The sequence below is a fragment of the Colletotrichum chrysophilum genome (assembly GCF_026319265.1).
Source record: "Colletotrichum chrysophilum strain AFK26 chromosome Unknown scaffold_310, whole genome shotgun sequence".
Taxonomy (NCBI): domain Eukaryota; kingdom Fungi; phylum Ascomycota; class Sordariomycetes; order Glomerellales; family Glomerellaceae; genus Colletotrichum; species Colletotrichum chrysophilum.
This window is the reverse complement of record NW_026517597.1, coordinates 1-26175: the sequence shown is the minus strand read 5'-3', so window position 1 is coordinate 26175 and position 26175 is coordinate 1. Positions and strand designations below refer to the sequence as shown.

Here is a 26175-nt window from a genome sequence, read left to right as displayed (position 1 = left end):
GGCCCGCGGCTGGCTGCGAGGCCATCGCGGGCGAGGGTTCTAGTTGTGTGGGATGGGTTTAGCAGTGTTAGTGTTGATATGGCGGACCCAGCGCAGCACTAACAGTGGGTGCTGGTGGATTGGTATGTAGGAGGGAGTTTGTTCATCTTGCTTGGCCAAGGGTTTGCTATATCTTTTGCAGCAAACTTGTCTTTTCTCGCCATACTTTGCAGTCAAGCTGCCAACCGGCCATCATCCAAAGATGGTAAAGGGAGTGATGAAACTCCAAAAGCCGTGCCAGATAAGGCAAGCTCATCATCGATGTCCTGGTACACGGTCATTCTTACTATCAACATGCTCTGAACCACATCAATTCCTTCTGCTACAGGATCGCCTGGGTTTCTCGCCTTACTTCTGGGACCTCATCTCCTGGCATTCGCGCCATTGGTTCTGCAAGGCATCCTGCCGGCACATATGCTTGGTGATCCGACCTGGTTCTTCAAGTTGGCGTCTATGGCCTGAGTGTTGGCCGTCGCTTTCAGGGGTATTGTTGGCATAGACAAGGGCATAACCATTGTCATGAAAACACTTTATGGGCACCCAGCTGTGAGTAGTGTTGGCTGGGATGTCATTTGCTGCTGGATCAGCTTTGGAGCTTGGTATCTCATTGGGGTCGAATAAGGCCACTTCAATTTATGAAATAGCTTTTGAGAGCCTCCTTTTCATATGCTAGGTACTATACGCAACTCTTGGTCTTGTGATACGCGCCTTCTTAGTGATGCTCAGCACTTGGACGCGAAAGATATCTTTCTCCTCTGGTTCCCAAACTTGCCATTCCCGTAACGGGCTCTGGGCTAGAATTACAACAGCGATGACATTGCCGACCTAGGAGTTACCTGGAGTTAAGCTGTAGTCGCCTCGTTTCGTTACCACAGCTTTTCGTCAGCTGGTTTTCCCGCTGAAGAACTTAAACTAGCAAAATATCGCTTGTCTTCGCTCCCCAGTCTTCCCAATCCCTCGCCCCATTCCCCCCTAGTCTTTTGGGAAGCAAAACGCCTTTGGTGTTACGGTAAGTCCGCTTACTAGCCACGAATGTCTCTCCGATGATCTTGTACGATCCCTTCCTGGAAGTAGATTCTCGTAGAACGACCGGGCCACGTGTGCCAAATAGGACGGCAACAAGATCACCCTTCTTAGAGATACCAGGCCCCAGCGCATAGTACCCCTTCGTTGTGGCCACGGCCTTTCGATTATGGGCGTACTCTGCCGCGATCAGATGAACACCCGCTACTTCTCCCTCGCCACTGTTCCCCAACTCCATCACAGCTTGGGGAATGACTGTATCTTTACTGATTCGGAAAAGTTCCCTGAGGTATGCTGCATAGTCACAGTACCACTTGGCCTCACGTCCATACATTCGTCCGCCAGTGAGGCACTGTACAAGTGCTTGAAGACGGAGCTCGCAGTCATAAGGGCATACATGCTTTTGACGGGCTCTGAAGTCTTCCCAAATCAACCCGATCCCACTAACCGTGATTCCACTGGTAAGTGTTTCAGACGTCATGGCGATTGAATCGACGATCACCCCGCTCATTCGAAGGACATTGCCAGTCAGTATCTCCAATGTGTAAGGTGACCTAAGACGTGTTTCCATCAACTTGTGAGAAGGGGTTGTGATGTAACTGATGTGAACACCCAGATCCCAACGTGGACACCACGAAGGGAGCTTAGAACACATAGTATCCGCGTTGTGGTGGACGTAGTTGAGGAGAGTGGCATCTTTCGTGTCGTTGAGATATTTGCGAGCGAACGCAAGATAGGTCTCTTGGAAGGTTTGACTGTAACTGGGGTTGTCTGGTTGAAACTCAGAGGGATTCAAGCGTTGTGCTAACGCAAGAAACGCATACACACGGTCGCGTTTGTCAGCAAGAGAAAGCCGGTAGCCATGTCTCATCATCTCCAGAGGATGCATGATAAGAGATGTGCTCGCTTTGGGGTACCAAGCAACGCTTTCTCGTAGATGAGATGCAACGAATGCCATGTCGTAGATAGGGTTCAAGCTGAGCCATATCTTGTCAAATAGCGGCACGTGCAATGCGGGAGCTTGACGGCTTGCCCAGCGCCAAGTCCTCATGAAAGGCGCCCAAGAGATCTGCGAGCTGCCCCAGTGGATGATGGCCGACTTTGCAAGTCCTGACTCCTGTACCACCCATCCTCTCTGAAACCAAGGTAGCTGGACAAGAGCGGCGAACGATTTCCACCTGTGATCGTTTCGAAGCGGGTCGTCATCCCTCGCGTACGGGATACTCTGTGGTGAATAGTCGATGCTTTCACATATTGAAAGGACTGTCCTGTTGACATCGTCCACAAGTGTGCTGGCTCGATGTCCATGGTCATCAGGGTCGGACCCGACGCAAATTACAACTTGTGTGGCTTTGCTGTAGATATCGCCCATCAAAGCCACTTGATGACCTCGCTCGTTGGGGTCTTCTTGGTTAATGCATATCGAGTCTGCCCATAGTCTCCTTGTACCTCCTTGTAGTCGGACACGTTGTAAAGCCGTTCGTAAATTCTTTGTGATTTTCAGCCGCTTGCCGTCGCAGATGACAGTCTCGTTCCTGCTATGCGTTCCCCAGACGTAGGAGATAGCTTCAAAGGTAGCGCTGTCAACACCTGACATGTGTAGACTACATATCAAGCGATCGTCGTAGTTTCCTGGCTGAAGCTCGATGTATCGGATGAAATTACCCTCAGGAAGAGGCGCGTACGCAAACGTTTCTCTCGCCCGGGGGCGGTCGAAACACAGTCGGAGACGGCGCATTAAGTAGAACGCCTCCAAGTGACGCTTTGGCGGAGAGTTCGAGTGGGTGCAAGTGAAGGTAGAGTGTGTTGTTCATGCCCGGTTCATTTGACAATTTCTTCGGCTCGGAGGAGCAGCTTATGGTCGCAGGCAGTAACGCCAGACTTGCCAAGGGTGGCAATACCCAAGAGGCCACATAATTGGTCATCCGGAGAATAAGCAACTACATCTTGTCTCACTATGCATCTGCTCACCGCTTTCATCTGACAAATGCATTTACTACTGCACCAGCGTTTGCAGCTCTCTGTTTGAGCATACAAAGTCAACAAAAATCAAATTCAAAGCCTCTGAAACTAAGAAACTCAAGCCTCGTAGCATCGGAAGGTCAAGCAGAATGTGTTCTCCATAGAAAGGCACGTCCTACAAACCTCAAGATTCTCTTTATCAAGAAGAAGATATCCTCGGTCATAACTAACCCCAACCTCTACTTCACTTACTCTAGGCTGAGTAAATACGCATTGACCTGTAAGGTAAAACTTAATCTCAATCGACTACAAATCTACAGGCAGTTCTTGTTATTTGGAGCCTAGTACTACCTTGGGCTGGGCGTTTAGCAAATCATCATATTGAAATGAAACAACCCGTCTTCTCATTCCCGGATATTTCCTTAGCCCGGGCAGGCATGACACACAATCAAAAGTTTGTCTCAACGCAGCTGTGCCTGTCGTTGGATGAAAGATTTTGCCGGCGCATGCACGTTCCATGCGCCTGAAATCTTTGACGCAGAGGAATGGATGTACAGCAACAATCTAGTAAACTTTTCACCCAACCACCTAGCTTCTGACCGGCTATATACGAGTCCACTACTTTGGATGCAGAGCTTTTTTGCAACTATTCTGAATTGTCATTGGTTAGACATCATTGGATGCTTTATGTTACCATGGTGGAACTTGTACAACTTGAAAAGTTAACCCTTTCATGCTCTAATACGAGAATTGATGGTAACATGGTGTGTAAGACTCGTCGGTGATCACTTAGACGTGTTTTTCCATGAAATTTATCAGAAAGGTCTTTTCTTCTCGAATCGCCGCCGATACATTCTGGATGTCGATCTAGTTCCATCAACCTACTACGCCTCAACATCACGGAACATGACTTTGGAGAGGTAGAGCAAACTTCACAGGATCAATGGCTTTGGCGTGACTTTAAAAACAAAAAGAAAACCCATCTCCTCGACTGGCATGGCCTGATGCCACGAATTTGTACCAACATGAGATCTCAGACTCTAAGCTTCGTCGTTGAAGCAAGGGGAAGATCAATATCGCGTTAATACGCTCATAAAATTTTCATAGCTTAATGTTCGGCACCTTTGCGCCCACCAAATGCGAGATTGGTTCGGAACTATTAGCCTCAAGAGCGTTTAGCAGACATTTGTTTTCTGTTGCAACAATCAATATTGTCTCAGTGGCTTGTGATGATGCCCAACTTGATATCTAAGTTTGCTAGTTTCGCTCCGGAGATTAGTCGCCCACAAACCGATGAGAGAGGTTTGCGTTGTTTTCAACTCCGAAAAGGCGAGAGTTTCTCCTTGGGCGGCCTGGACCATCGTGAACCATTTCCGACGTTTAGCCACAGCTTGGCATCAACTCGGAGTTGCGAGTCATGATACTGGTTAAACACTGGGTCGCAACTGCCCCATCTAGCTCATCGACTGATGGTCAGCCAACACCAGCAGCGGCAGCGCCCGACGGCAACCGTCGGACAGCAGAAAATCTCCCAAAATGGTGAGCGCATCCCTTAAGCTTTGCGTCCCAGCTGTGTGGAATGGGATGGTAGCAATAGCAGACAGGAGGTAACCTCGAAGAAATCCTACATCAAACGGATGGCAAGGACGAGGCAACTTCGAGGTCGCAACTTTTCCGACCAACGTCGGATACTGACCGAGTGAGTTGACGGGCATAGAACCTGTCACATTGAAAAACGGACTTTGGTTTTTATTGGTTAAGTCGCATTTGACAGAGGGTCCAGATGTCGTTTGGCAGACGCTTGGATCGTCAGATCACTTGCCTCAGCCCCTGAACGCTGCACACGGCCGTGTTTTTGACAACTGATTGTTTTGGCTCAATCCGTGAGATTTGAGAGTGCAATGCAAGCAATAATTACCCGCCCGGAATTTACCTGGATGGAGGTCAGACGTGGTCACTGATGAATCTCGAGTTCTTTTGGGTATTTCCTTCAGATTCGGATTATGTACTTGTCAGCCGCACCTACAACTTGGGGGCCGATGTTCCATGTTCAATGTCCCTCGCGTATCGCTTTCCACGACTCATGATCATAACGCCATCGCACGGCCCATCCCAAAAATACAACAAGGCCTGACCCTTTAAGCATACTTCTTGACCATGGTGAGCAGAGCCTCCTCAACCTCCTTGGGGCTCGTGGCGTTGAGGTAGTGACCGCCGCCCTCAACCATCGTAAGAGTTGCCTCCGGCGACGCGGTGAAGAGCTTGATCTGCTCGACAGGAATGTTGACGCCAAAGACGGGGTCGGCAGTACCCTAAACATGATTAGCGCACAGTTCGCTCGCTTACGCTCAACCTGGAGCCGAATGCCTCGCATCCTCGTTCCCCATGGTTGATCCTGCATGCACATACCTGGAGCCAGTAGACAGGGCACTTGATATCCCTGAGTCTCAACAAGAGACCATCGCGGGACAGAAGGTTACCAAGGGCAATCTTAAGCTTCTTGCGGCCCTCGTCGCCCTTGTAGACGGACTTGAGGGTGTTGGTCCAGAAAGCCAGGGTCTCAGGAGGCACGGTGCCAGAGAAGCCCAGGCTGCCGACCATACCGCACCAGATGTCGTCGACGAGGAAGTCAGGCGTCGGGACGGGGCTGGACCAGGCGTCGTAGAAGGCCAGCAGCTGAGCCTTGGGGTCCCAGCAGCCCTTGCCGCGAGAGTCGGCTGACTCGTAGTCCATCGATGTGCCCAAGGGCAAGAGACCCAGGATCTATCATTGTAAAACAACGTTAGCTGAGGAGTCCAAAGTATGCATCGATCAACATTGATGGACACTGGAAAGCAACATCATGTTGCAGCATCTGTGGTCAAATGCAGATGACAGTGTGACAACAGAAGATCACGTGGGTGGTAAGCTACGTACTCTCTCGGGAGCCAAAAGCGCCATGCGGGTGACCATCCAGCCGCCCTGCGAAGTGCCGAGAGCGAAGGCCTTCTCGACACCGAGCTTGTCCATCACCTGCAGGGCCATGATGGCTGTGTCCCAGTAGGTGAAGTGCTCGGCCGGGCAGCTGGTGGAGCCGTGACCGAGAGGCTCAATAGCCAGCAGGTTGACGGCATCGGTCAACGTCTTGCTGTTGAACTGAGCATCGTAGAGGGAGACGGTGGTGCACATGGAGTTGATGAGCACGACGGTGGGCTTGGCGGGGTCGACCTTGTCCCCGGACAGACGGTAGCCGGCCGTGATGCCGCCGAGGTGGGGGACCTGGATCGTAGTTGTGGCGGCCATTTTTGATTCGGCCTCTGCTGACAGGTGCTGTGGGCTTATTTGGCGCGGTTTGAGATTGGATTCCTTTGGGGAGGGGATGGAATGTTCGATTCAGGAAACAAAACTCGCAGCTTGGCTGGGGTACAGGCAAAGAAGGTTTGATTTAGTAGTAAGTTTGAAAGCAGAATGCGGGTTTCTTTCTTGTATTTCCCACCGCAAAGACGCTCGTGGCACCTCGTGCGGCCTGCCGACTGGACATGGCAGACATGGCAGCGGTGTATTTCAAACGACCGGCTCCGCCGAAACCCTTCGAGTTGTAACCTCCGTGCAGTAGCTACCGGGAGGGTTTCCCAATAGAGCCATTTCACGGCGAGGCATGTCCCTGCATTCAAAGCGAGTGGAGGAGGGCAGAAAAAAAACGTCCTGTGAAGCTCCAGCGACCATCCGGTTCGATTCGCCAGCGCCGGTCCCAAGGAGGGGGGATTTGGTCAATGCCTCTGTGACGTTTCCATGGCATGTGGGTAACGGGGAGCTTTGTTGGACGCGAGGAAAAGATCAACAGCACGCGTATCGGCTCTTGGGGATTGTCAGGGGACTCCCATCACTCCTATCCGTGTTATCGCCGAAGCACTGGCCGCAGACATTCGATGGCACATGGGCAGATGTGGACACGAGTCAGGTCCGTCCAACCGAGGGGCGAAATGAGAACAGTCCACGTTCTCCCTGCCTAGCGCCGAGTCTTTGGCGCTATTGACACCGAAGTGTCCGAGGTGACAGCAGCGGCGTAGCGTCCTGAAGGTTTGCATCTCATTGCCTAAGAAGAGCTAGAGTAAGGGGCCCGGACGATGGACAGCGGGTCTTTACGAACGAGACGGCGTTGCGAACTTTCGATGATGGTCGTGAGAGGTTCATCCAATGCCGTTTTGGGTGGTGTCAATTGTGTGCCATCCCCGGTTGAGGAAGACGCCGTCGTTTTGGACTGAGCGAGCCGTTGAAAGTCAAAATTCATCCCGCCCGTTCTAAGAGAAACGAACCGTCGGGAGGGACGGGAATATCGTTCCTCTAGTTTCAGTCTTGCTGATTTTCTGCTCGCAGATATGGTCTGGCGTCCTTTTTGGCGTCAAGTCTGTGTGGTTGTTGACGTGCAAGCAGTGCCCGACTCTAATCGCACAACATGTTGTCTCTCAATCAAAGTCTGGAATCCTTCTGGTCGGATTCTTCAGCGGAAAGCCGGCTGGGTCCGAGATCGCCACACGCACGCATGCCTTCAACAGCTACCGAACAACCGGTGTTCCCCCCAATACGACCGGCTTCTGAGTGCTAAATCCCTCCGCGGCCACTGACGACGCGCTGCGTGGTGACGCATGCAGCCGCCGAGACACTCGCAGGCTCGGTTAGAGGGCCCCCCTGTCGATTCTTTTTGGTCCTGGGTGGCGCAAAACCGCATGCGGAATTTATATGTGTAACGAAATAAAACCGCACTCAAATATCTCCCGACGGCGAGAACCCCGGCCCGACCAACAGGCACCAGACAGTGACACCACTGCTGGAGGCTAGAAGTCTTGGAAACACCACCCGATACCCAATCGAGTGGTTTTCAGGGAGGCTGCCCGGCACCGGAATCCGGCGTCCGGGATGATCCCCATTAAGGCCTGCCATTTGCCCCCAAATTTCTTGACCAATGCTGTGGAGAACGAGTCCGAAATCATCAACCTCGTTCGACCTTCAAAAGGCCTGACGCTTAACTGCGCTAGTAACCTTGGTCCACAAGGCGTCGAGGAAAAAAGAGGAAAAGCCCGCCCGTATTGTGGACGGTCATATTCCAAAATCAAAACAAATATGATAGGAAGACTGGAATGAGGCGAAAAGACCCCTACGAATCACAGAAATGCCTGGGTATTAATGCGGCTTGTGCTTTGGAGCTGAGCTCACCGAGCCAGGGTTGATGTCCGTGATGCCCGACTTTGCCTCGTGGCATCGATGAAATTCTGTCAGTCATCCATCATCAAACCTCTTGTCTGCCCTGTCCTTCGCGTCCACCAACCCCTCTCAGTCCACTCCCTCTTGCTGATCAACTTGCCCTTTTTGTCGACCGGCACGTTTGACATATAAACTGATTCCCCTCTCACAACCGCTTTGGGAATGATCCAGCTTGCGGTCGACCGGAGAGATGCATTACACACAACTGAGTTAAGCACGAAAAGCAAGAGGGCAGTGAACCGAAGTTCTCTCTTTCCCCAGTTTTCGTACCATCATTACCACGTTGTCCAGGGGTTCGCACTCTTGTCAAAGCCGTCCAAGGTTCCTGCGCCGCCCAGGGGTAGGGGCACCAAAACCGGCACTTCGCGTGCAGTGTCGAGGGATCGTGCCTGCAGAATAAAGCGACGAGTGGCCCTGTCCATATGAGCCTCCGGCGAAGGGTGGTCTCCTCCCCCGGGTTGATGAGCGACCGTTTGAAGCGAATTGCGCCGCCAACCCCTTTGCTTTTGTCCTTCGGTTGAGAGCTATCAGGCTGGGTCCTCTCCTCACTCCCGAAGGAGCCTTTTCTCTTGTTCCTTTCTCCTCCCCCGCGATCGAGTCCAACTTTATTTTCTGCCCATTGTCGAAGTGAGTGAAGGAAAGGGGCGTGAGAGCGTACGAGCCGAGTCACAATGTCGTCCTCCGATGCCTCGCCATTACCCGGGCTTCCCGGTTACGATTCACAGAATATCCAGCCATGGACCATCGAAGTCGTCGTCTCCGTGACCGTTCTCGCCCTCCTGTCCGTTGGTCTTCGTCTGTGGAGTCGTCATCTCAAGGCACAGAAGCTGTGGTGGGATGATTACCTGATCATCTGGTCGATGGTGCGTCCCTATCCTCGAAATTGACGTTTATAGCGTCATTATCTGGAGTGCTGGGCCTTGGACTAACTATGACGCAGTTATGGAACATCGTCGTCGTAGGATTCATCTTTGCCATGCACTCAGTAGTAAGTAAAGCCCCAATTCGAAGATGAATTGCACATTCTAACCTCTCAAAGGGCATGGGCGTCCACGCCGACAAGGTCGAGATGGATAACATCGTCTTGATGGCCAAGTTCCTTGTCGTAGCAGAGATCCTTTACGCATGGAACCTGGGCTGGACGAAACTGAGCTTGCTGCTCATGTACTACCGCATCTTCCACATCCCCTTCTTCAAGAAGATGACCTGGGGTGTTGGAGCATTCGTCTTTGCCTGGGTTATTTGCATCACGTTCCTGTTCATCTTCATCTGCGTGCCCGTTGAAAAGCTGTGGTACCCCGATCTTCCGGGCCGCTGCATCAACCAAGTCGCGACATGGATCGCGAACGCTGCCTCGACCATCTTCACCGATCTCCTGATCCTTCTCATGCCTATTCCTCAGGTTTGGAAGCTGCAGTTGCAGAAGGCTGAGAAGATTGCCCTGACCTTCGCCTTTGGCCTTGGTTTCTTGTGAGCCCCCTATTTGTTACCCCCGATCTTAGGGGATCGGAGGGCTCCCCGTCATGCGATGCTAATCAGTTGCTAGTGTCGTCTTCACCTCTGCCTACCGAACGAGCGTTCTTTTCACCTACAGCAACCTCGACCCAACCTACACCCTCGCCCCGACCGTCGGCTGGACCGCCATCGAGATGTCTGCCGGCATTGTCTCTGCCTGCCTTCCTACCCTTCGACCCGCCATGCAGAAGGTCGCCCGAGCCTGCGGTATCAAGGGCAGCATGGGTGGTATGTTCAGAGTTGGAACGGCGATGGGATTCGGCTCCAAGAACAAGTCCAACTTCAGCAACGGAATGTCGTCGCAAGACCCAAACGCCACAAACGTCAACCGCAGCCAGTCGACCACGAAGCACTCAGCGGGCGGTGACCCTTTTTATCGACTCTCTGACGAGAACGGATCCGACGGCCGGAGCGGCGACCGCACGCCACCCCTGAATGACCGGAAGCTGCGTCCCGACGCTGACGGACTTGGTTTCGGATATACTGTGACGAGCTACCCTACCAAGCCTGACGACAAAAGCGAGGATGAGATTCCGTTGCACTCGATTCGTGTTCAGAAGGATTTCAAGCAGACAACTACATGATGACCTGCTGTCGGTGGTAGCTGCATCATATCTGCTTGTGGGAAGGTCTCTACGGGGAAGTGGCAGAGTTGTCGTCCAAGAGGCGACTACAATCACGCTTGACCGAAGAACACTATCTATGCTGGATGAAACAAGTCACCAAACTATTTTACGAAGTCAAGGAAACAATCAATCGGCCGGGAAGATGGCAACAATTCGGCGATGGTACACACCAAGGGGGATCACGGCGCAGATGGGGTTGGAAATCGGGTCTGGATGCTGACGACATGTCACAAAAGCGAATCGTTAACTATGTACCTTAATCACTGTACAACTACACGCTGGTATAATACTAGGTGGAATACTACCATATGAGACTTACGTGTAGCTGTCAGAGCTTATCTTGCCCATATCGCTTCTACTGCTGAAAACTTGCGGCGCAACTCGTCAGAGCTATCGTAACTTAGTGATACGTCTGTTCTCTACTGCATGAGAAGTAATCCTTGCTGATCACTCTGATGATGTGAACCAGTGCTTGTTTCGGCGTCAAGTCTGACCTGAGGGCGGAATCAGGATCGGAGGCATTGTTGCAACTTTCACAAATACTTGATCATCAATGCTCTTAAGTTCATGCTACGCTGGTCGTATTCAAAGAGGCTTGAACTCGAGCGATAAGAATCATTCTTCAGTCATCGCAACTCTGTTGTCATTTGCCAGCATGACCTACGTATTCATCTGGGAGGCCCATGCTTGCAAGCTTTGCTACGTGGGCGTAGTCACACGATGCCTTCTTGTGGCCCATGAGTTATCTGTCTTCCCCATCGTCCTCGCCGTACCAGGAGCTTAAAGTATCATTTGATTTCCTTGTTCGTCAACATCGGATGATCATTTCAGCAAATGTCTTCCTCAACATGTCGCTTTCCTCGACGCATGAATTTACGAAATCCAGACGATGAAGACTTTCAAGGTCTCCTATGGAACGTCAAGATCGAATTACGGCATCCGAATATTCAGACGTCTGATAAAAGCACCAGTCAACGTGTGTTCATTGCGAATCAACGTGTCTGCTCCCCCGTGCCGCCTTCATCATTACTTGGAGTGACGCTGTCTATCATCGGCGACCTTCATGGACATAGCCATTCAACCAGCTCGGGTTACTCAGCATAATTAGGATCATTAAACCCCCAAGCCTGGAGGTCTCCTGACGATGACAATTGGCGCAGCACCCCGGACCCGATCTTCCAATTTTGGGTCCAGCGCCACGTCATGGTGGAGAGATCAGCAGACGTTCGTGAAAGAAACTACTCCACCGAGACGTCTCAGTCCCGAAAGTATCTCACCAATATTGCCAGATTATGACACGCTTTTATGGCCCTGCATTCCTATATTATTTCTCGGTCGACGACTCACCAAGCGTCGCTGGAGGTACTTCTGAAAAGCACTGAGGTGGGCTCTGGTAGTCTATCCATCCATAATCGTGGGTTGACGTCTGGTCCATAAATTGCGCGGTCAAGCAGCCCAACATGCGAAGGTCGACAGAGAATACAACCTGGGAATCGATCGAGCGTCGTGGTTGACGTTTAAGCCTCCGCAGTGCAAGTTGATCCCAGTGAGGAAATGTTCATGCACATCATATGAGTGCATATCATATGTGCACAGATGATCTCATTCTTTCATTTCCTCCTGACTTCCGTAAATTACATGCCAAGGCACACTATCATACTGGCCGCCAATTTTGCACTTGTGAAGGTTTAAAGAATCACAACGAAGGCTATGGCTCTGACTTTTATGCCTCGAAAATGGCTAATACTGGGTTGAGGCTTCGCAGATAATCTTCTGTTCCAACACACGTCACTTTGGGTTGAAATGTTGAGAAGCTTTACACCTACACACAGGAGATTAAGTGCTCTTCATGGTCCCGTAAATGGTCTTGATGAGTTCTCATGGATACGACTTCGTCAGTAAACAGGTTTCATGCGCTCTGCATTAGTTGAGGTCAAATAATCGTATGAGTCAGCCGTCCTCAGTGAACATTTTGTTTTTCATGGTCACCCTATTTCAGAGCACCTTATCTTTCATGGTATGACAAACTTTACACCATAGGAGAATGTTCAAGCTGTCTATTGATTCAGAACACGTGCCACTTGCAAGCAATACCGACCGTTACCGGCCGTTCACTGTGTCACCAGATCAGTTCTAGGTCTTCGCCGAAGCTTCGGTTACAGTGAAAGTTTGCATACTCACCCGGAACACGTCCTATACTGGACTTTGCGAGAATCTGATGAGCCAGCATGTTAACACTGAACACTACCTCAGCTACATCACTCTATGGAGCTCACTTGAAAAGAGATCCTCAGTATAGTGTGCTTCTAACTACACAATCTCCAACGAATATAGGTACGACGCGTGCAAGTTGAGGGCAATCACATTACGATTCGAAGCAAAGTCTGTGATGAAGTAGATCAGAATGATTATGGGAATACATGATTCACAGTCGAACACGAAGCATTAGGATCCCGCGCATATCAGCCTTCATTCATCTCATAATTCCAAGCTCAATGCCATGCTGTCTTTGGCAGAGCCAGGATCACCTTCAAGATATTCTTAGAAGGGTCGGATTCACTTGCTGCAGGCCTTCAGCTGACCATGAGTGTTGCTGATAAAGTACATACGCATGAAGAATTAAAGACAATGAGCCGGGGCGGCACGTTTCGCAACACAGGAAATCATGTGTACCTAGTACGCCAAGTATCTCTTTTGCCTTCTACTTTCATCTGGCTCTACTGCAAGGGTCTTCAGTTCAGCTCGAGATCATCCAATGCGCAAGTCAGCACCAACACAAAATTGCAGAACCCCACCACGATATTGGTCCCTGGCATTTTTCTATTTAGTCCAGCGCTTAGGATCGGGAATGACGTTTAATTCTACAACCAGATTGGAGCTAGGGAGTCCTCCTCTGGGCGATCTCGAGGGAAGATGGTGTGCAGGCACCAACAAATACGGGATTGGGAATCCCTTGCGCGCCTCACTAGTCCGCCTCGAAACTAACTTCCTCTCACCGGTATGAACACACATACAGCTGAACCATGGTTTGTCACCCAATGAACACCGACTCTGACTGATAGAACATAGGGCGGTCACCGAATCCTCGGGAATTAGCGCGGGATGTCGTGTCGGTGTTTAGATTGCGACCCCTGCAACTTGGCGTTGCAGTTGTTGGTTCCAGCCGCCATACCGAAGTGGGCAGGGAGGGATTCAGCTCCTTCATCCAAACATCAACGTTCAGCTCGCAGCCTGATGTGTGATTCCGAGTGGGCCGTACCTTCGGAATCGACGGCAGGAAGGTGGCATTGGCTCACAGACTGGCGGTTAACCCCAAGCTCGGCATGACTCTATTTCTTACGGGCAGTGTCAGGCTCGTCTTAAATCCTGACATTGGCACGCATCCTACTGGTCGTTACTTACCCAATTTTGGACGAGGCCCAGTTTGTCAAGTAGAAAATGTGATGATTGTTCCTCTCATTCGTGGTGATAAGCTAGCAGTCGACTGAGAGCACGCAAGGCTCTCGTATGAAGCCCGCATGTGCCAATTTGCATGGGGGTAGCCCCCGAGTTCATGCCAATCCTTCAATGTTGCCGCCTGATTGTGTTGACGTGATATGTGAGCTTGTTTAGTGCCTTTGTCCATTACTTGGAACTCCAGTGGCGATGAAGCCGGCTGCATCGCGAGTTCAACTTGCGATCATTATTTCTGCCCGCCCCCGCAAACAAGCAAGGGCAATGGATGATGGATTGTCACTTCCTGCGTTGGAACATGCCCGGCAGGATTTAGTTGCTGCCTGGGATGATGGGTACGTCAGCCGAGAGACCCACCATGCTTTGCTGCGTGCTCTTGTCCAACCCCTCCTGTTGGGGCTTAATATGCAAACCCCCTCATCAAGCAAACATCAGTAATATTGTCGAGTTTCAAACATCGCATCGTGACTATGAAAACGAAGGGTAGGTGCAGCAGGTAGCACAATGATTCGGAGTTTGCCAAGCATCGGGGTAAACAAATGTCACTGTGTCTCCGCGGAACGCACGCTCTCCGTGGGAGAGCCACCACGTCTAAGTTCAAGACTCGCGGAATGACGGACAGCAAAGGACACCGCGCTTGCTGTCAAAAACAACGGGATGAACGGTAGAATAGCAGCAAGCAAACTGAGACATTAAACAATTGAACCGCTTACCTATCCCAAAAACCGCGCAATCCCTCGTTCGCCCGTAAATCCAACACCAATTTCCTTTCTTGTTATTTCCTCACCATAATCCAACTCACTTGGCGAGACCAGCCGCACTATCGTCATGCTGCTCTGCCGCAAAAGTGCAGCATTGCAAAAGGTCCCCAAACCAAACGCATTACCGTGGCGTCTCCAATCAATATTACCTGGACCCAACCGGTTTCATCACAAGTACTCGACTCTGAAGCGAACTCAGCCCCCAGATGTGGTTGTCGTCGGCAGTGGGATAGCCGGGGTATGCGCGAGTATCGCGGCGGCGGAAAAAGGCGCAAAGGTGCTCCTTCTCGACGATGCCCACGGGGGCGGCGCATCCGCGCTTTCGGGCGGCGTCGTATACGCTGGAGGTGGAACTAGGCAGCAGAAGGAGGCAGGCTATGGGCACGACTCACCGGACAACATGTTTGCCTACCTGAAAGAGGAAACGGGGGACGCAGTCGACGACAAGACCTTGCGCAGGTTCTGCGACGAGAGCGTCCAGCGAAACGAGTGGTTGGAGAAACACGGCGCACGATTCGAGGCATCCTTGTGTCCGTATAAGACGAGCTATCCGACAAATCAACACTATCTGTACTTCTCTGGCAATGAGAAGTCGCATCCTTTCAACAAGGTGGCGGAACCGGCTCCGAGAGGACATCGGATGGTCCAACCAGGTTTCTCGGGCGGGGAGCTCTGGCGCGTTCTATTCGAGTCGGCCTTGGGACTTGGGGTTGACTTCCAGCCTGCCACGAAAGTCGAAAGAGTCCTGTTTGATGGCCAGGGCAAGACAAGTGGAGTAGAGATCAGGACAATGTCCAATACGAACTCTCTCTTTGCCAAGCACGAGAGCCTGGTCAAGAAGATCAAGAAGTATCAGCTGATGGCCTCACAGTTGGCGGACAAGTATCACCAACAAGCTGATAAAATCTGGCAAGAACATGCCGTATCAGAAACGATCCACTCGCGGGCTGTCGTGCTGTCAGCCGGCGGGTTCGCCTTCAATCACGAAATGCGGCAAGTTTTTCTCCCCGAGTTCTCCACCGTCGCACCCCTTGGAACACAGGGCGATGACGGGTCTGGAATCAACATCGGCGTCGAGGCCGGGGGTGCAGTGTCCAACATGAACAAGATGTCCGCCTGGCGTTTTCTGTACCCACCAACAGCCCTGGTTGAGGGTGTTGTCGTGGCCCAAGACGGCAAGCGATTTGCAGCCGAGGACATGTACGGGGCGACTCTAAGCGACATCATGATTCGGGATCACGACGCGAAAGGATTTCTGATTCTTGACTCAAATCAGTGGGCTAAGGCCAGGGGCCAGTTGTTTAAGCAAACAAACTTTCCTCTGTTGGTTCAACGACTCCACTGGCTTTACTGGGATTACAAAAAAGCAAGTTCGCTCGAGGCGCTGGGCAGCAAACTCGGCGTCTCGGCCGAGGGCTTGAAAAGTACGGTGGAGGGGTATAACCGGGACATTTCGAGCCGGAATGAAGATCGCATGCATAAGGCCTCAGAGTACTGCACACCGCTGTTGAAGCCCCCCTTCTACGGCGTTGACATCTCGTGCCGCGTGGGAGGCATTCAAGCTGTCAATGGCCTCACTCTTGGCGGCCTGCGCGTCGATGGAGACACGGGGCTGGTCCTGACAGGGGAAGATAAGACCATCCCCGGTTTATATGCAGCTGGGAGAACTGCCGTCGGAGTTTGCGCCAACGGGTACGTGAGTGGGTTGTCAATCGCTGATGGGGTCTTTTCTGGCAAGCGAGCCGGGGAACATGCGGCGCGAGAAAACAAGTGACGAAGACACAAGGCGGACGAAAGAGCAAAAGAAGGGATACATGATCTCTAGGATAAACCACATCAATAAAAACATTGCAATTTGGTATCTTTGCAACCCCATGAATGTCTATAAGGAAAAATCAGAAAGCCTCCACCCAAAACCATAAGCAGGACACGATGTCCGGTATCTCGTCTAAAGTATTCCAACTCCTTCGTAAACGCTGATAAACGGCCACCAAGCATCATCAAGGAAATAATTGACTCGGCTTTTGTGAAATCCAAGACGCCATAAGCACGCAGAACTTTTTAAACACCCGGAGAAGGAAGGCGCATAATGCGAGTTTGTCGCACTTCAGCCCCCTCTGCACCCAGGTAACGGCCGCTCTCGTAACTGCAATTCATGTTCAGGGGGTGCATGATTCAAGCGTCGGCCAGAACGACTCACCTCCAGTGCAAATTGCCAAGCGCAATGTTGCGGCAGCCGTCGAGGTACCTGAGGACCTCCCGATCGATCTTCTCGCCCCAGAGGGGCATTCTCACCATCGCGCCGTACCATCTCTTGTAGCACTCATCGATCATGTCACCAATCTTATCCACAGCAGCCTGGGTTGAGTAGCCCTGCGCCTTAAGAAGCGAGATGAGGTTGTGGTCAACTCCTTGCTCCTACATACGGACGTAAGCGATGCGAGCATGGAGATTGGCTGGTTGGTTGTATACTTACTAAGTCTTTGCGATATGAGAGGATGTCGTTGACACTGCACTGGTGTAAGCGAACTGCAAGTAGCTGCAGGCTGTCATACTAGGCAACTTACAGAATGACGAGATCAGATGCAGTTTGCATGCAGGTTTGGACCGACTCGTGGTCAACCTGCTCCTGCGAGATGCTAATTCCGTGCGCATACCTGGAGGGAAGATCTGTTAGCCACGGAACGAAAGAAAAGGCTTCATCTGGCACCCACTCAACGAGGGCGTAGCATGGCTCGCAGGCAATTGTCGCCCTTCTGAAGTCCATGTACTGCTTGACTGAGATCTTCAACGCCTTTTGTGATTCCTGCACCTTGACTTGACCAATCAGGCCTTCAAAGTAGCCCTTCATGGATGCCCTGTAGCGAGCTTGTAACTCTGGTGATGTTCTCTGGGAAGAGTAAGTCTTCATGAAGCGTACGAAACTTGAAGCAATTGAAATATGACCTTCTTGAAACGATCCCAAGTTGTCTGGAATACGTAGTGAATGGGGTTGTCGTCACGCTGCACTGGCGGGTTCTTGTCTTCCAAGATTGCCATGTGAGCATCAAGCTCCTTCTGCGCCTTGATGGGGTCGTCTTTCAAATGGCCTTCATCGAATTCTACAATTTCCTGATTAGTCACCAATAGAGGCGAGGGTGTACCATGCCCACATACGATCATCGAAAGCAAAGACCTTGATACGGGTGTTAGTCGGAATATCTGAAACTTTATTGCGTCGTCTGATAACTCACCCAGTTGTTCCAATCCAGCATCACCCGGAAAGACTCCTCGTCGGCGTACGGAATCCACATGGCGTTCATGAACGCAAAATTGGCTCGTGAATGCTTCTTCGCCTGTGCATCGCTGAGGTGGTAGATGCTGGCCGTTCGTTAGCGTGATTTCGTGCAGATGATCACCGGGCCTGTCTCAAATCACGTACTCCTTGATCCATGCGTTGGCCTCCTCCTTGAGCCGCTCCCAGTTGACATTCATGGCGGGCTCGACGGACATGATGGACGAGAAACAGTCCGGAATCCGGACGTATTGGGCGTCGGCCGCCATGATGTCACGCAGGTTGCGGTCGCATGCCGCGCTGCCATGATCCGAAGGCGAGGTCTGAGTTGCAGTTGCTTGGTACTCGGAAACTGGGGTAGCTGGCGGCGATGAAGATTCTGAGGGACTAATATCCGACGCGGTGGTAATCGAGGGGCGTCTTCCAAGCATGATCCTTTTCGAGGGAACCACATCGTTAGACGAGGGGTCCATGTCTGTGGAGGCCCTCTTGCAAGAGACCCTGTACCTGTCGTCTGAGCTCATGTTCGGCGTGGAAGTTGGCTGAGTTTGGGAGCGAGATTGGGATCTCTCAGAAAGTAAAAAAGGGTTGAAAAGAAGGCGGGAGATGGCGGCGTTCTTCAATTTGTGTCTTTTGGTTCGTCCGTCCAGGGAATATGTAGCTTCGCGCCATTTATGAGTATGGCAAGTGCAGCCCTATGCGGCCACACCTTATAATTGAGAGAACAGACCTGGAGCCACACAGCTAAGTGACCAAACATCATCCTCCACCCCGACTTCCCATCTTGTCTCGTCGGTTGGCTAAGGCCGAGCGGACTCACCTGTCGGCGCAAGCCCCCAAAGGTCTGGACGTTCCTGCAGCAGGCAAACCTGCACACCAAGCCATTGACAAACAGGACTCCGCCTCGACAGAGATGTTGACCCCAAGGACACCGGTCAGGCTGCCCTTGTGACTAACTAGGAAGCCTAGGACGACCGGGAGAAGAGACCCACCCCCTTCTGCGAGGGTTTCGTCACCGCAAGCGAAAGAGGCGGCGATTATTGTCCGAACCACAGAAGGGCGAGTCAAGGAGTTGATCTTAGCTCCGCTAGGAGGGTCAGGGACTTGGACACATCACCATAGACATGGATGTCCCAGTCCCAAGGCAAGGCCAAACTCTGATTTTCCCAAGTTGACAATTCTGGGGGCGTAAGAGTCCATAGAAGCTGACAGGCATTTACTCAAAAGAGACATAACTGTGGCCGTCGGTGACTCGGTGTCAGCAATGTCAGCCTTCGCCTTGCTGCACCGCCATTGGCGTGCATTGGAGCCTACACATTTCCAGCGGCCACTATCCACGTAAAAGTCCCCTCAAGAAGTTATCTCCTCTCACTGGGGACCCTAAGGTGCACCATGTGACAGCATCGCGGCACTTGGAGCCCGTGGAGCTAGGTATTGTGTGTAATAATGCGCGACTGCGCGTTGAGGTTCCGCTTGTAATGCCTAGGATACCCCTTTCGGGGGTACCGATTACAGACTTGTACCTAGCACACAGAGCAAGATCCGTTCTGTCTGCAGGTTTCCCTTTTGTACCTACTTGGGGGAACTGATGCAACCCTGCTATCACATTGGGGAGAGTGGAAATCCCCAAGAAAAGACCAGATTCGGTCTGGTATTACCCGGACAAGAGTTAGGACGCCGAAGTCTGAACTTTGCTCAATTGGAAAATCAAAAAAACACGTTGTTGTGGCTAGGATTGCTTGCTTGCCGGTCGCAGATACTGGGATTTCCCTGCCTTACAGCCTGCTAGATTCACCGAAGGAGAGGATAGCAAATCGTCCCGAGCCGCTAAATGTTGGCGGCGCTGCAGGTTCGCGGCGCAGACAGCCAGACACAGTCCACATTCCGTCGGAGTGTTTTCATAGGCCCCGCGGTCTTCAGGTCACTAGCCTATGAGAGAGTAGCCATATGAGATGCCGGGATGGTTCGCAGTGTGTGGGCTCGGCTCTTGGTCTTGAGGGGTCCGCAGGTGCCTCCAGACTCCAGAGGCCAAAACCGTGGTGCCAAGGAGAAGAAACCCCCCCGGAAGACATGGAAAGACTCGTGGTCCCGTTGGATTGATCCCGCCAGAAGGGGTCGGAACTCGAACATCAGGGGCTGGTTACATCGCATCGCACAAGAATAGCCAATGAGACACAACATGTTGACTTGTCAACAGTTGTCAGATGTTCTCATGCAATGTTTGTCCGATGTTCGTGTGCAATCCGGCGAGGATCTCGTTCGCTGAAGAACTCCACGGAGCACTGCAAGTGGATCGTGTCACGGAGAGGACTATCAGACGATGCCGCTTCCGGCAGTGGAGAGCTGCCACAAAAGGATCACAACCAAGTTCCGCCTAGAAGGAACAGCGACCGCGCCTCTTGACAGGTCCTGTTTCAGTGACATCTCATGTAAAGGATGCCCGGGCAGCCACCAAAATGAATCAACGGGTCTCAGCACTCAGGCACTTCAGCCCTAACCCGAACATTTCGGGAAGCAAGATGCGAGGAATCGGCCCCCAAACCAGTGGCGCCCCAAATCCATAAGGCGGCAACACCGAAAGTGATGTAAGCCATTGTCTGCTGCCTTACAGCCTCGACTGCTGCCTTGACTGTCAGCCCGTGATCCGTCGAATGACCAATTCAGCCTCTCTGCATCCAGGCAAACATACCAAATAACGCCCTTGTTCTGTTTGTCTGAGTAACACGGCAGCGCTGCTTCAGGGCCAGAGGCATCGAACGGCACAGTAGGCCCACGCTAATTTAGCGGTGAGGGCCATAGCGACGTGCGATTGATGAGTTGATGGGGTCCCGCAGATGTCCTGCATACTTACATATACCTAGGTTCAACCCCCAATGGAGAAAATGATCAACGATTGGCTCGATCAGGGATTCTCGACGCTGTTGCCGCCTGCTGCCTTTCCTCGAAATAGCGAGAGTGCCTTGGTCGACCATTTCCAACTTGGGCAACACTATCTTTGAGTGCAGAACCGTGCAGCGCGGCGACTGCGAAAAGGCCATAAGGGAAGCGAGATTCGCCAAATCTCATCCCGTTGGCTCAGACCTCTTCGTTCTATGCGAGTCAATTGTATTACTTCTACCTCTCTCTTTTCTCCACGCACCCTCTCTTTTCTCCACGCACCCAAGGCGATCGCTTCTGAAGTCGACCGACTTCACCCAGATCGAAACATGGCCCTGAAGCTTCTGGGCCACCAGAGTCTCCTGAGCGACGCCCCGCGAATTTTTGTCGTGGGGCTTGTGCTCTATGCCGTCGGACTCGTGGCCTACAGGCTCCTGTTCCACCCCCTCAGAAACATTCCTGGCCCATGGTACGCTGCAGCCACTTATTGGTATGAGTTCTACCAGGATGTCATCCTGGACGGCCATTTCATCAAGGATTACCCCAAACTCCACGCTAAGTATGGTGAGTGAGATCCCCATGCCCGAACCCGACTTCACGGACTGATCCGAAGCAGGACCTGTTGTGAGAGTATCACCAAGCAGAGTGCATGTCTATAATCCAGAATATTTCAAAGAGTATGTTAGCAATTGAGTATTCAGTGGGAAAAGTGTAAACTAACATCATCATCAAGGGTCTACGGAAATGGCACCAAGTACACCAAGGACCCTGATTTCTTCCAGAGCGGAGGCGGTATCAAGTATTCCATCATCATGTTGATTGATCCTGAGGCGCACAAGCAGCGCAGGAACACTGTGAAGTCAATTTTCTCGCCAAAACAGATGGATCAGTTGGCCCCCGTCGTTCTTGACGTCGTCAAGAGGGCCATGGCAAGGGCCCAGAGGTCATTCGAGAAGGGAGAAGCTATCAGCATGCAGCCCTTCTGGCAGGCCGTGACAGTAAGTTTTACCGTTGTTATTGATTCTAATCTGTGACTTTTGCTGGAAAGGTTGCTAATTTATGTTCTTTGCTGAAGGTCGATACCATTATGCCTGTCCTATTCGACAGAAACATGAACTTGGTTGACCAGGATGAGGAGTTTCCCCCCTTCTTGGACATCATGGAAAAGTTTGCAGAGAACTTCCTGATTACGAAGCACTTTCCGTTTCTCATTCATCTTGCCATGGCTATTCCTATGAGCATCGCTCAAAAGCTACTGCCGGGATATGCTCAGTTCCGCCACGTAAGTAAATCCTCAGGTGACCCACGTCCTGAAGTTGCATTGCATATCGCCTAACACAACTCCCGCAGCAATGTTCCGAGTGGATTCAGGAGATTGAAGACAAGCAAAACGCTGGAATTGATACCGCTTCCGATGGCCGAAGCACATATTTTGATACTTTGCTGAGCACCAAAAACACAAAGATGTACCACAAGCTGAGCCGCGAGGCGCTTGTTGACGAAGCTCTGGCTTTGTGTTTTGCAGGCACCGACACAACCAGCTTTGGCCTGACCTTCGGCACTTACTACTTGCTCAGGCATCCTGACAAGTTGGATAAGGTGCTTGAAGAGTTGAAGACTGTTGACACCAACTCAGAGGGTCTTTATGAGTACCGTGACATCAGCAGCCTACCTTATTTGGTGCGTGGCTCATTCAGCGCGTGGTTTTGAGGATGTGCTACTGACCTTTAACATGTAGAGCGCGACTATCAAGGAGATTTTGCGTCTCTCCTCTCCAGTACCTGGCATCATCCCGAGAAGAGTCCCCAAAGGCGGCGCCACTGTTGACGGCTACTATCTTCCGGAAGGAGTAAGTATTGCGCCTTTTCCGATATTGCGTGCGGTATGCTGACTCTACTTGCCTCACAGACAACTGTCTCGCAGACTCTCCGCACTATTCATGACAACCCTGATCTATTCGCCGAGCCTGAGAAATTCATTCCAGAACGTTGGCTCGGAGAACAGGGATGGGCGTTGGAGAAGTATTTCGTTCCATTCAGCAAGGGACCGCGATCCTGTTTGGGCATGAAGTAAGTTTCAATACGGTAGTCTGGTCAAATCTGAACAAAGAGCTAATCATCCATAGTGTTGCTTATGTTGAGATGTACCTCAGCATCGCAAACTTCTTCAGCCGGTTCGACATGAGTCTTTACAAGACAGACGAGACGACAGCAATCTGGATTGACAGTGCTGCAGCCAGGATCTGGAAACCTATCAGAGTCAAGATTGACTCCATCAAATAACATCCGTAAAATTGAATATGCACTCCCATTGAATAGCGTGAACAGGTTTGAATCTGCTAGGTATGCGACAGCGTCCCGGCTTGGCATGAGGAATTATTCACTAGGCGCATGGAATCCGGGAGAAACCGTCTTCGTTTATAAGTAATGTTCTATTCTAAACTGCAAATCGTTCGAATGTGAACCGCTGTATGCCTTGCGAACCGCTGTCTACCCTACGAACCGCTGTCTACTCTGTCATGATCCTCCAAGAACAGGCCCCGCGTCTCTCACATCTTTTCCAAGCCTCTCGAAGAATGCGAGACTGGTTGAGGCTGGTCCAGACGTGTGGGTGAGAATACAAAGTCTCCGCACCCCTAGCCCTGGAATTTGCGATTCGATAATCTTTGAAGATGAAGAAGTTGCTTTGCATTGTTCCTTGTCGAAACCGCTGTGTCATGGATGCCATAGAGCGCGGATAGAAGCGGTCGTCTCGAAAAACGCCGTGACCCCTGTCTTTGCAACCGAACCAGACCAGCCAAAAACCAGTGTTGTGTTTCGTTGATATAGTTTGCGTAGTCTGGATCGTTTGTATCTAGACCCGGGATTGAATCAACCCGGCCAAACCTGTGAAAGTTGCGTTCACATTCTCGCCAGAGCCCCCGATACAGAACGCGCATTGTTGCTGGTTGTGCCGTCAGAACACCCACGAGCATATCAAGACCGCCGCTGGCTAACACAGCAAACCCATCGATATCACGACTTCGGTTACGTGCTACCACGTATCTCCGGTTGGGTGGAAAATCATACTGTCCCACGCGAGGCGCATGTTCACACTCCTCCGGCATGTATCGTGGAGGTTGTTGGCGAAACGTCTGAAGAGGACTCATTTCATGTTGGGCAAGCACCGCGCGGTGTGTCATGATGTAATACTCGCGAACGCTCCCAAAGAGCTTGTGGTCGGAGGCTGGTGTGGAGTTGTGGAAGAGATCATTCCAGTCAAACGTATGAAACCTGGGTTGAGGACCGGCAGGCGCTCTTGCCGCTGTCAAGGGGCCGTAGATCTTGCTGAGAATTTCGTATTGTAGAAAGGCGCGATAAACACGGCACCGCTCATCAGTTTCCATGTTGTTAATGTTGAAACTGTTCGAGTGATGTTGGCGGAGATCTCTCTGGGTGGTCATCTGAGAATAATGTGGGTTTGACCACGTTGGCAACGTTCGGTACGCAAACGGCAGTCGAACACTGGTGGCCTTGGACAAATAGTCGGTGATGACACGTCGCAAGCATCCACAGAGGTTATCCAACCTTTCTATGTGGATCTTGTTGTTGGGATGTTTAGGATCAGAGAATGGGTTCGTAAGCCTGTTATTTCTCCAGTCGTCCAAGTGACGGGATATTGACGCTTCATCCGAACCCGGACCTGGAAACAAGATGACAGCCATCGCGGCTTGGAGAAGATCTCCGCTGAGATCTTTCTGGACTTGCAAGAGGCGGATCTGGTTGCGTGATGAGATGGCTGCGGCACGAAAGGCGTTGGACGCTTGAGTCGCAGCAGCAACATCGGAGCGGCTCGCCATGCTCTCGAGTATCATCATGACGATTTCAGAAGGGATGCGTTCGAACCGAACGGCTGCGTTACGAAAGGCTTTGGACGCTTGAGTCGCAGCAGCAATATCGGAGCGGCTCGGCAGGATCTCGAGTATCATCCGGAGGACTCTAGACGGGACGGGTTCGAACGGATCAGCTGCGTTACGAAAGGCTTTGGACGCTTCAGTCGCAGCAGCAAAATCGGAGCGGCTCGGCAGGATCTCGAGTATCATCCGGAGGATTTCAGACGGGATGGGTTTGAACGGATCCATGGCTGCTGTCGTAGAGAAATCAGGGAAATAAAGCCTCTCAAGTCAAGTAGTCCAATCGACGAGAAATCTGAACAATCTGAATTCGAGTAGTCAAAAACAGCGTGCAATCTGGACAATTTGGAATGGCGCTGGCGTACATGGGGACCAAGGTATATATAGAGATACGCGCCGAGTGAACTGTAAGTGCTGATTCCGTGATTTCACCCAAACCCTCACCGGAAAACCATCGAAGCTAAAACTCAATTCCAATCTCGGTATGGTAAGTCGTCGGGATGTGCACCTGGATGCGAGAATTGAGGCTCCGTGGGGAGCCGCACGGGTTCTCCAAAACCACAAAACCCGGTATCAGGGTGTATTTCTGCAGTTCACACAATAGAGGATGGCCGTCAAAGTCCGCACGAGACCGTGATTTCAATTGGAAGAATTATCCACGCCGTCACCCACACCGACTTTCGCTGAGGGCATTCCCAAGTGGTTCAATTCGACATGAAATCAGGCCATTCAGGACTTGTTTTGCAGTGCATATTGCCCTAAGGGTCATCAAGTATAGATGGCCATACATAGCGAAACCAGATGATCTGTCATTCAGGGGTTAGCCGGTCCGCACGGGATTTATTTTCCGAGATGTGACTTACAGGCCAACAAACAAATGACCAGCAGGAAGCACACCATGTAGATTGGCACTCCGGGAGACCCTGATGAAATGGCGATGATCGGAACCTGTCGTCTGACTAATCTTTCCGTTGCCGGTAAGTTTGAGAAGGGGGTGTTGACGCGGCCAGGCGTGATCGTCCCATCGGTAGGTAAATCGGGATACGTGTATTCGGGTGGCGGATCTTGACTGTCTGATTCGTGTCGGACGTGCACACCGGGAGTCGAAAGTCCATTTTGATAGATGGTTATCCTCTCTGAAGTCATAATTTCGAGTAACCTGATAGAACGGAGATCGCTGGATGAAGCAGCTTTTCTATTTGGTATGGCTTCGTGTGTCTCCACCCAGGGGAAGTTTGTGAGCTTTATATGTTTAGTTCCAACGTGTGACAGCCCCTGAGCGCCTTCCTGGTTTCTAATGCCCTGGGCGAATGACACGCTGAATTGAGGCAACACTCATCGCGGCTAGTGGCATCTACCTCTCCTGCTCGGGTTTGTTTGTTTGTTTGTTTGTTTAATATTTAACGCCATGGCGGCAAGGGCGCGGCCGCCCTTGCGGCAGACCTCCCGAAGGGTATGTGGCGTGGAGGGCCGCAGGCTCTAGCTATATACTCTGTAGTACACGCCTCTTCC

At 51.5% G+C, this 26175-nt stretch overlaps 5 protein-coding genes across 5 annotated transcripts; 3 read left to right on the top strand and 2 right to left on the bottom strand.

The window, feature by feature from the left end:
* Positions 1-5162: 5162 nt before the first annotated feature.
* Positions 5163-6306, bottom strand: COL26b_014219 (uncharacterized protein; the record flags this gene model as incomplete). Its single annotated transcript, XM_053186796.1, has 3 exons — positions 5163-5336; positions 5434-5787; positions 5941-6306. 3 exons carry the CDS (start codon positions 6304-6306, stop codon positions 5163-5165), a joined length of 894 nt encoding a protein of 297 aa, XP_053029263.1.
* Positions 6307-8936: 2630 nt separating this feature from the next.
* COL26b_014218 (uncharacterized protein) lies at positions 8937-10364 on the top strand (the record flags this gene model as incomplete). Its single annotated transcript, XM_053186795.1, has 4 exons — positions 8937-9128; positions 9206-9253; positions 9305-9735; positions 9812-10364. 4 exons carry the CDS (start codon positions 8937-8939, stop codon positions 10362-10364), a joined length of 1224 nt encoding a protein of 407 aa, XP_053029262.1.
* A 4656-nt stretch (positions 10365-15020) lies between these two features.
* On the top strand, positions 15021-16394 carry COL26b_014217 (uncharacterized protein; the record flags this gene model as incomplete). The annotated part of the gene is made up of 1 exon (XM_053186794.1): positions 15021-16394. The coding sequence occupies one exon, from the start codon at positions 15021-15023 to the stop codon at positions 16392-16394; it is 1374 nt and encodes a 457-aa protein (XP_053029261.1).
* A 287-nt stretch (positions 16395-16681) lies between these two features.
* Positions 16682-18367, bottom strand: COL26b_014216 (uncharacterized protein; the record flags this gene model as incomplete). Its single annotated transcript, XM_053186793.1, has 8 exons — positions 16682-16766; positions 16821-17038; positions 17097-17130; positions 17188-17277; positions 17335-17478; positions 17541-17731; positions 17854-17980; positions 18042-18367. 8 exons carry the CDS (start codon positions 18365-18367, stop codon positions 16682-16684), a joined length of 1215 nt encoding a protein of 404 aa, XP_053029260.1.
* Positions 18368-21100: 2733 nt separating this feature from the next.
* COL26b_014215 (uncharacterized protein) lies at positions 21101-23053 on the top strand (the record flags this gene model as incomplete). The annotated part of the gene is made up of 7 exons (XM_053186792.1): positions 21101-21339; positions 21505-21769; positions 21847-22053; positions 22122-22451; positions 22510-22620; positions 22680-22840; positions 22897-23053. 7 exons carry the CDS (start codon positions 21101-21103, stop codon positions 23051-23053), a joined length of 1470 nt encoding a protein of 489 aa, XP_053029259.1.
* Between the last annotated feature and the right edge of the window lie 3122 nt (positions 23054-26175).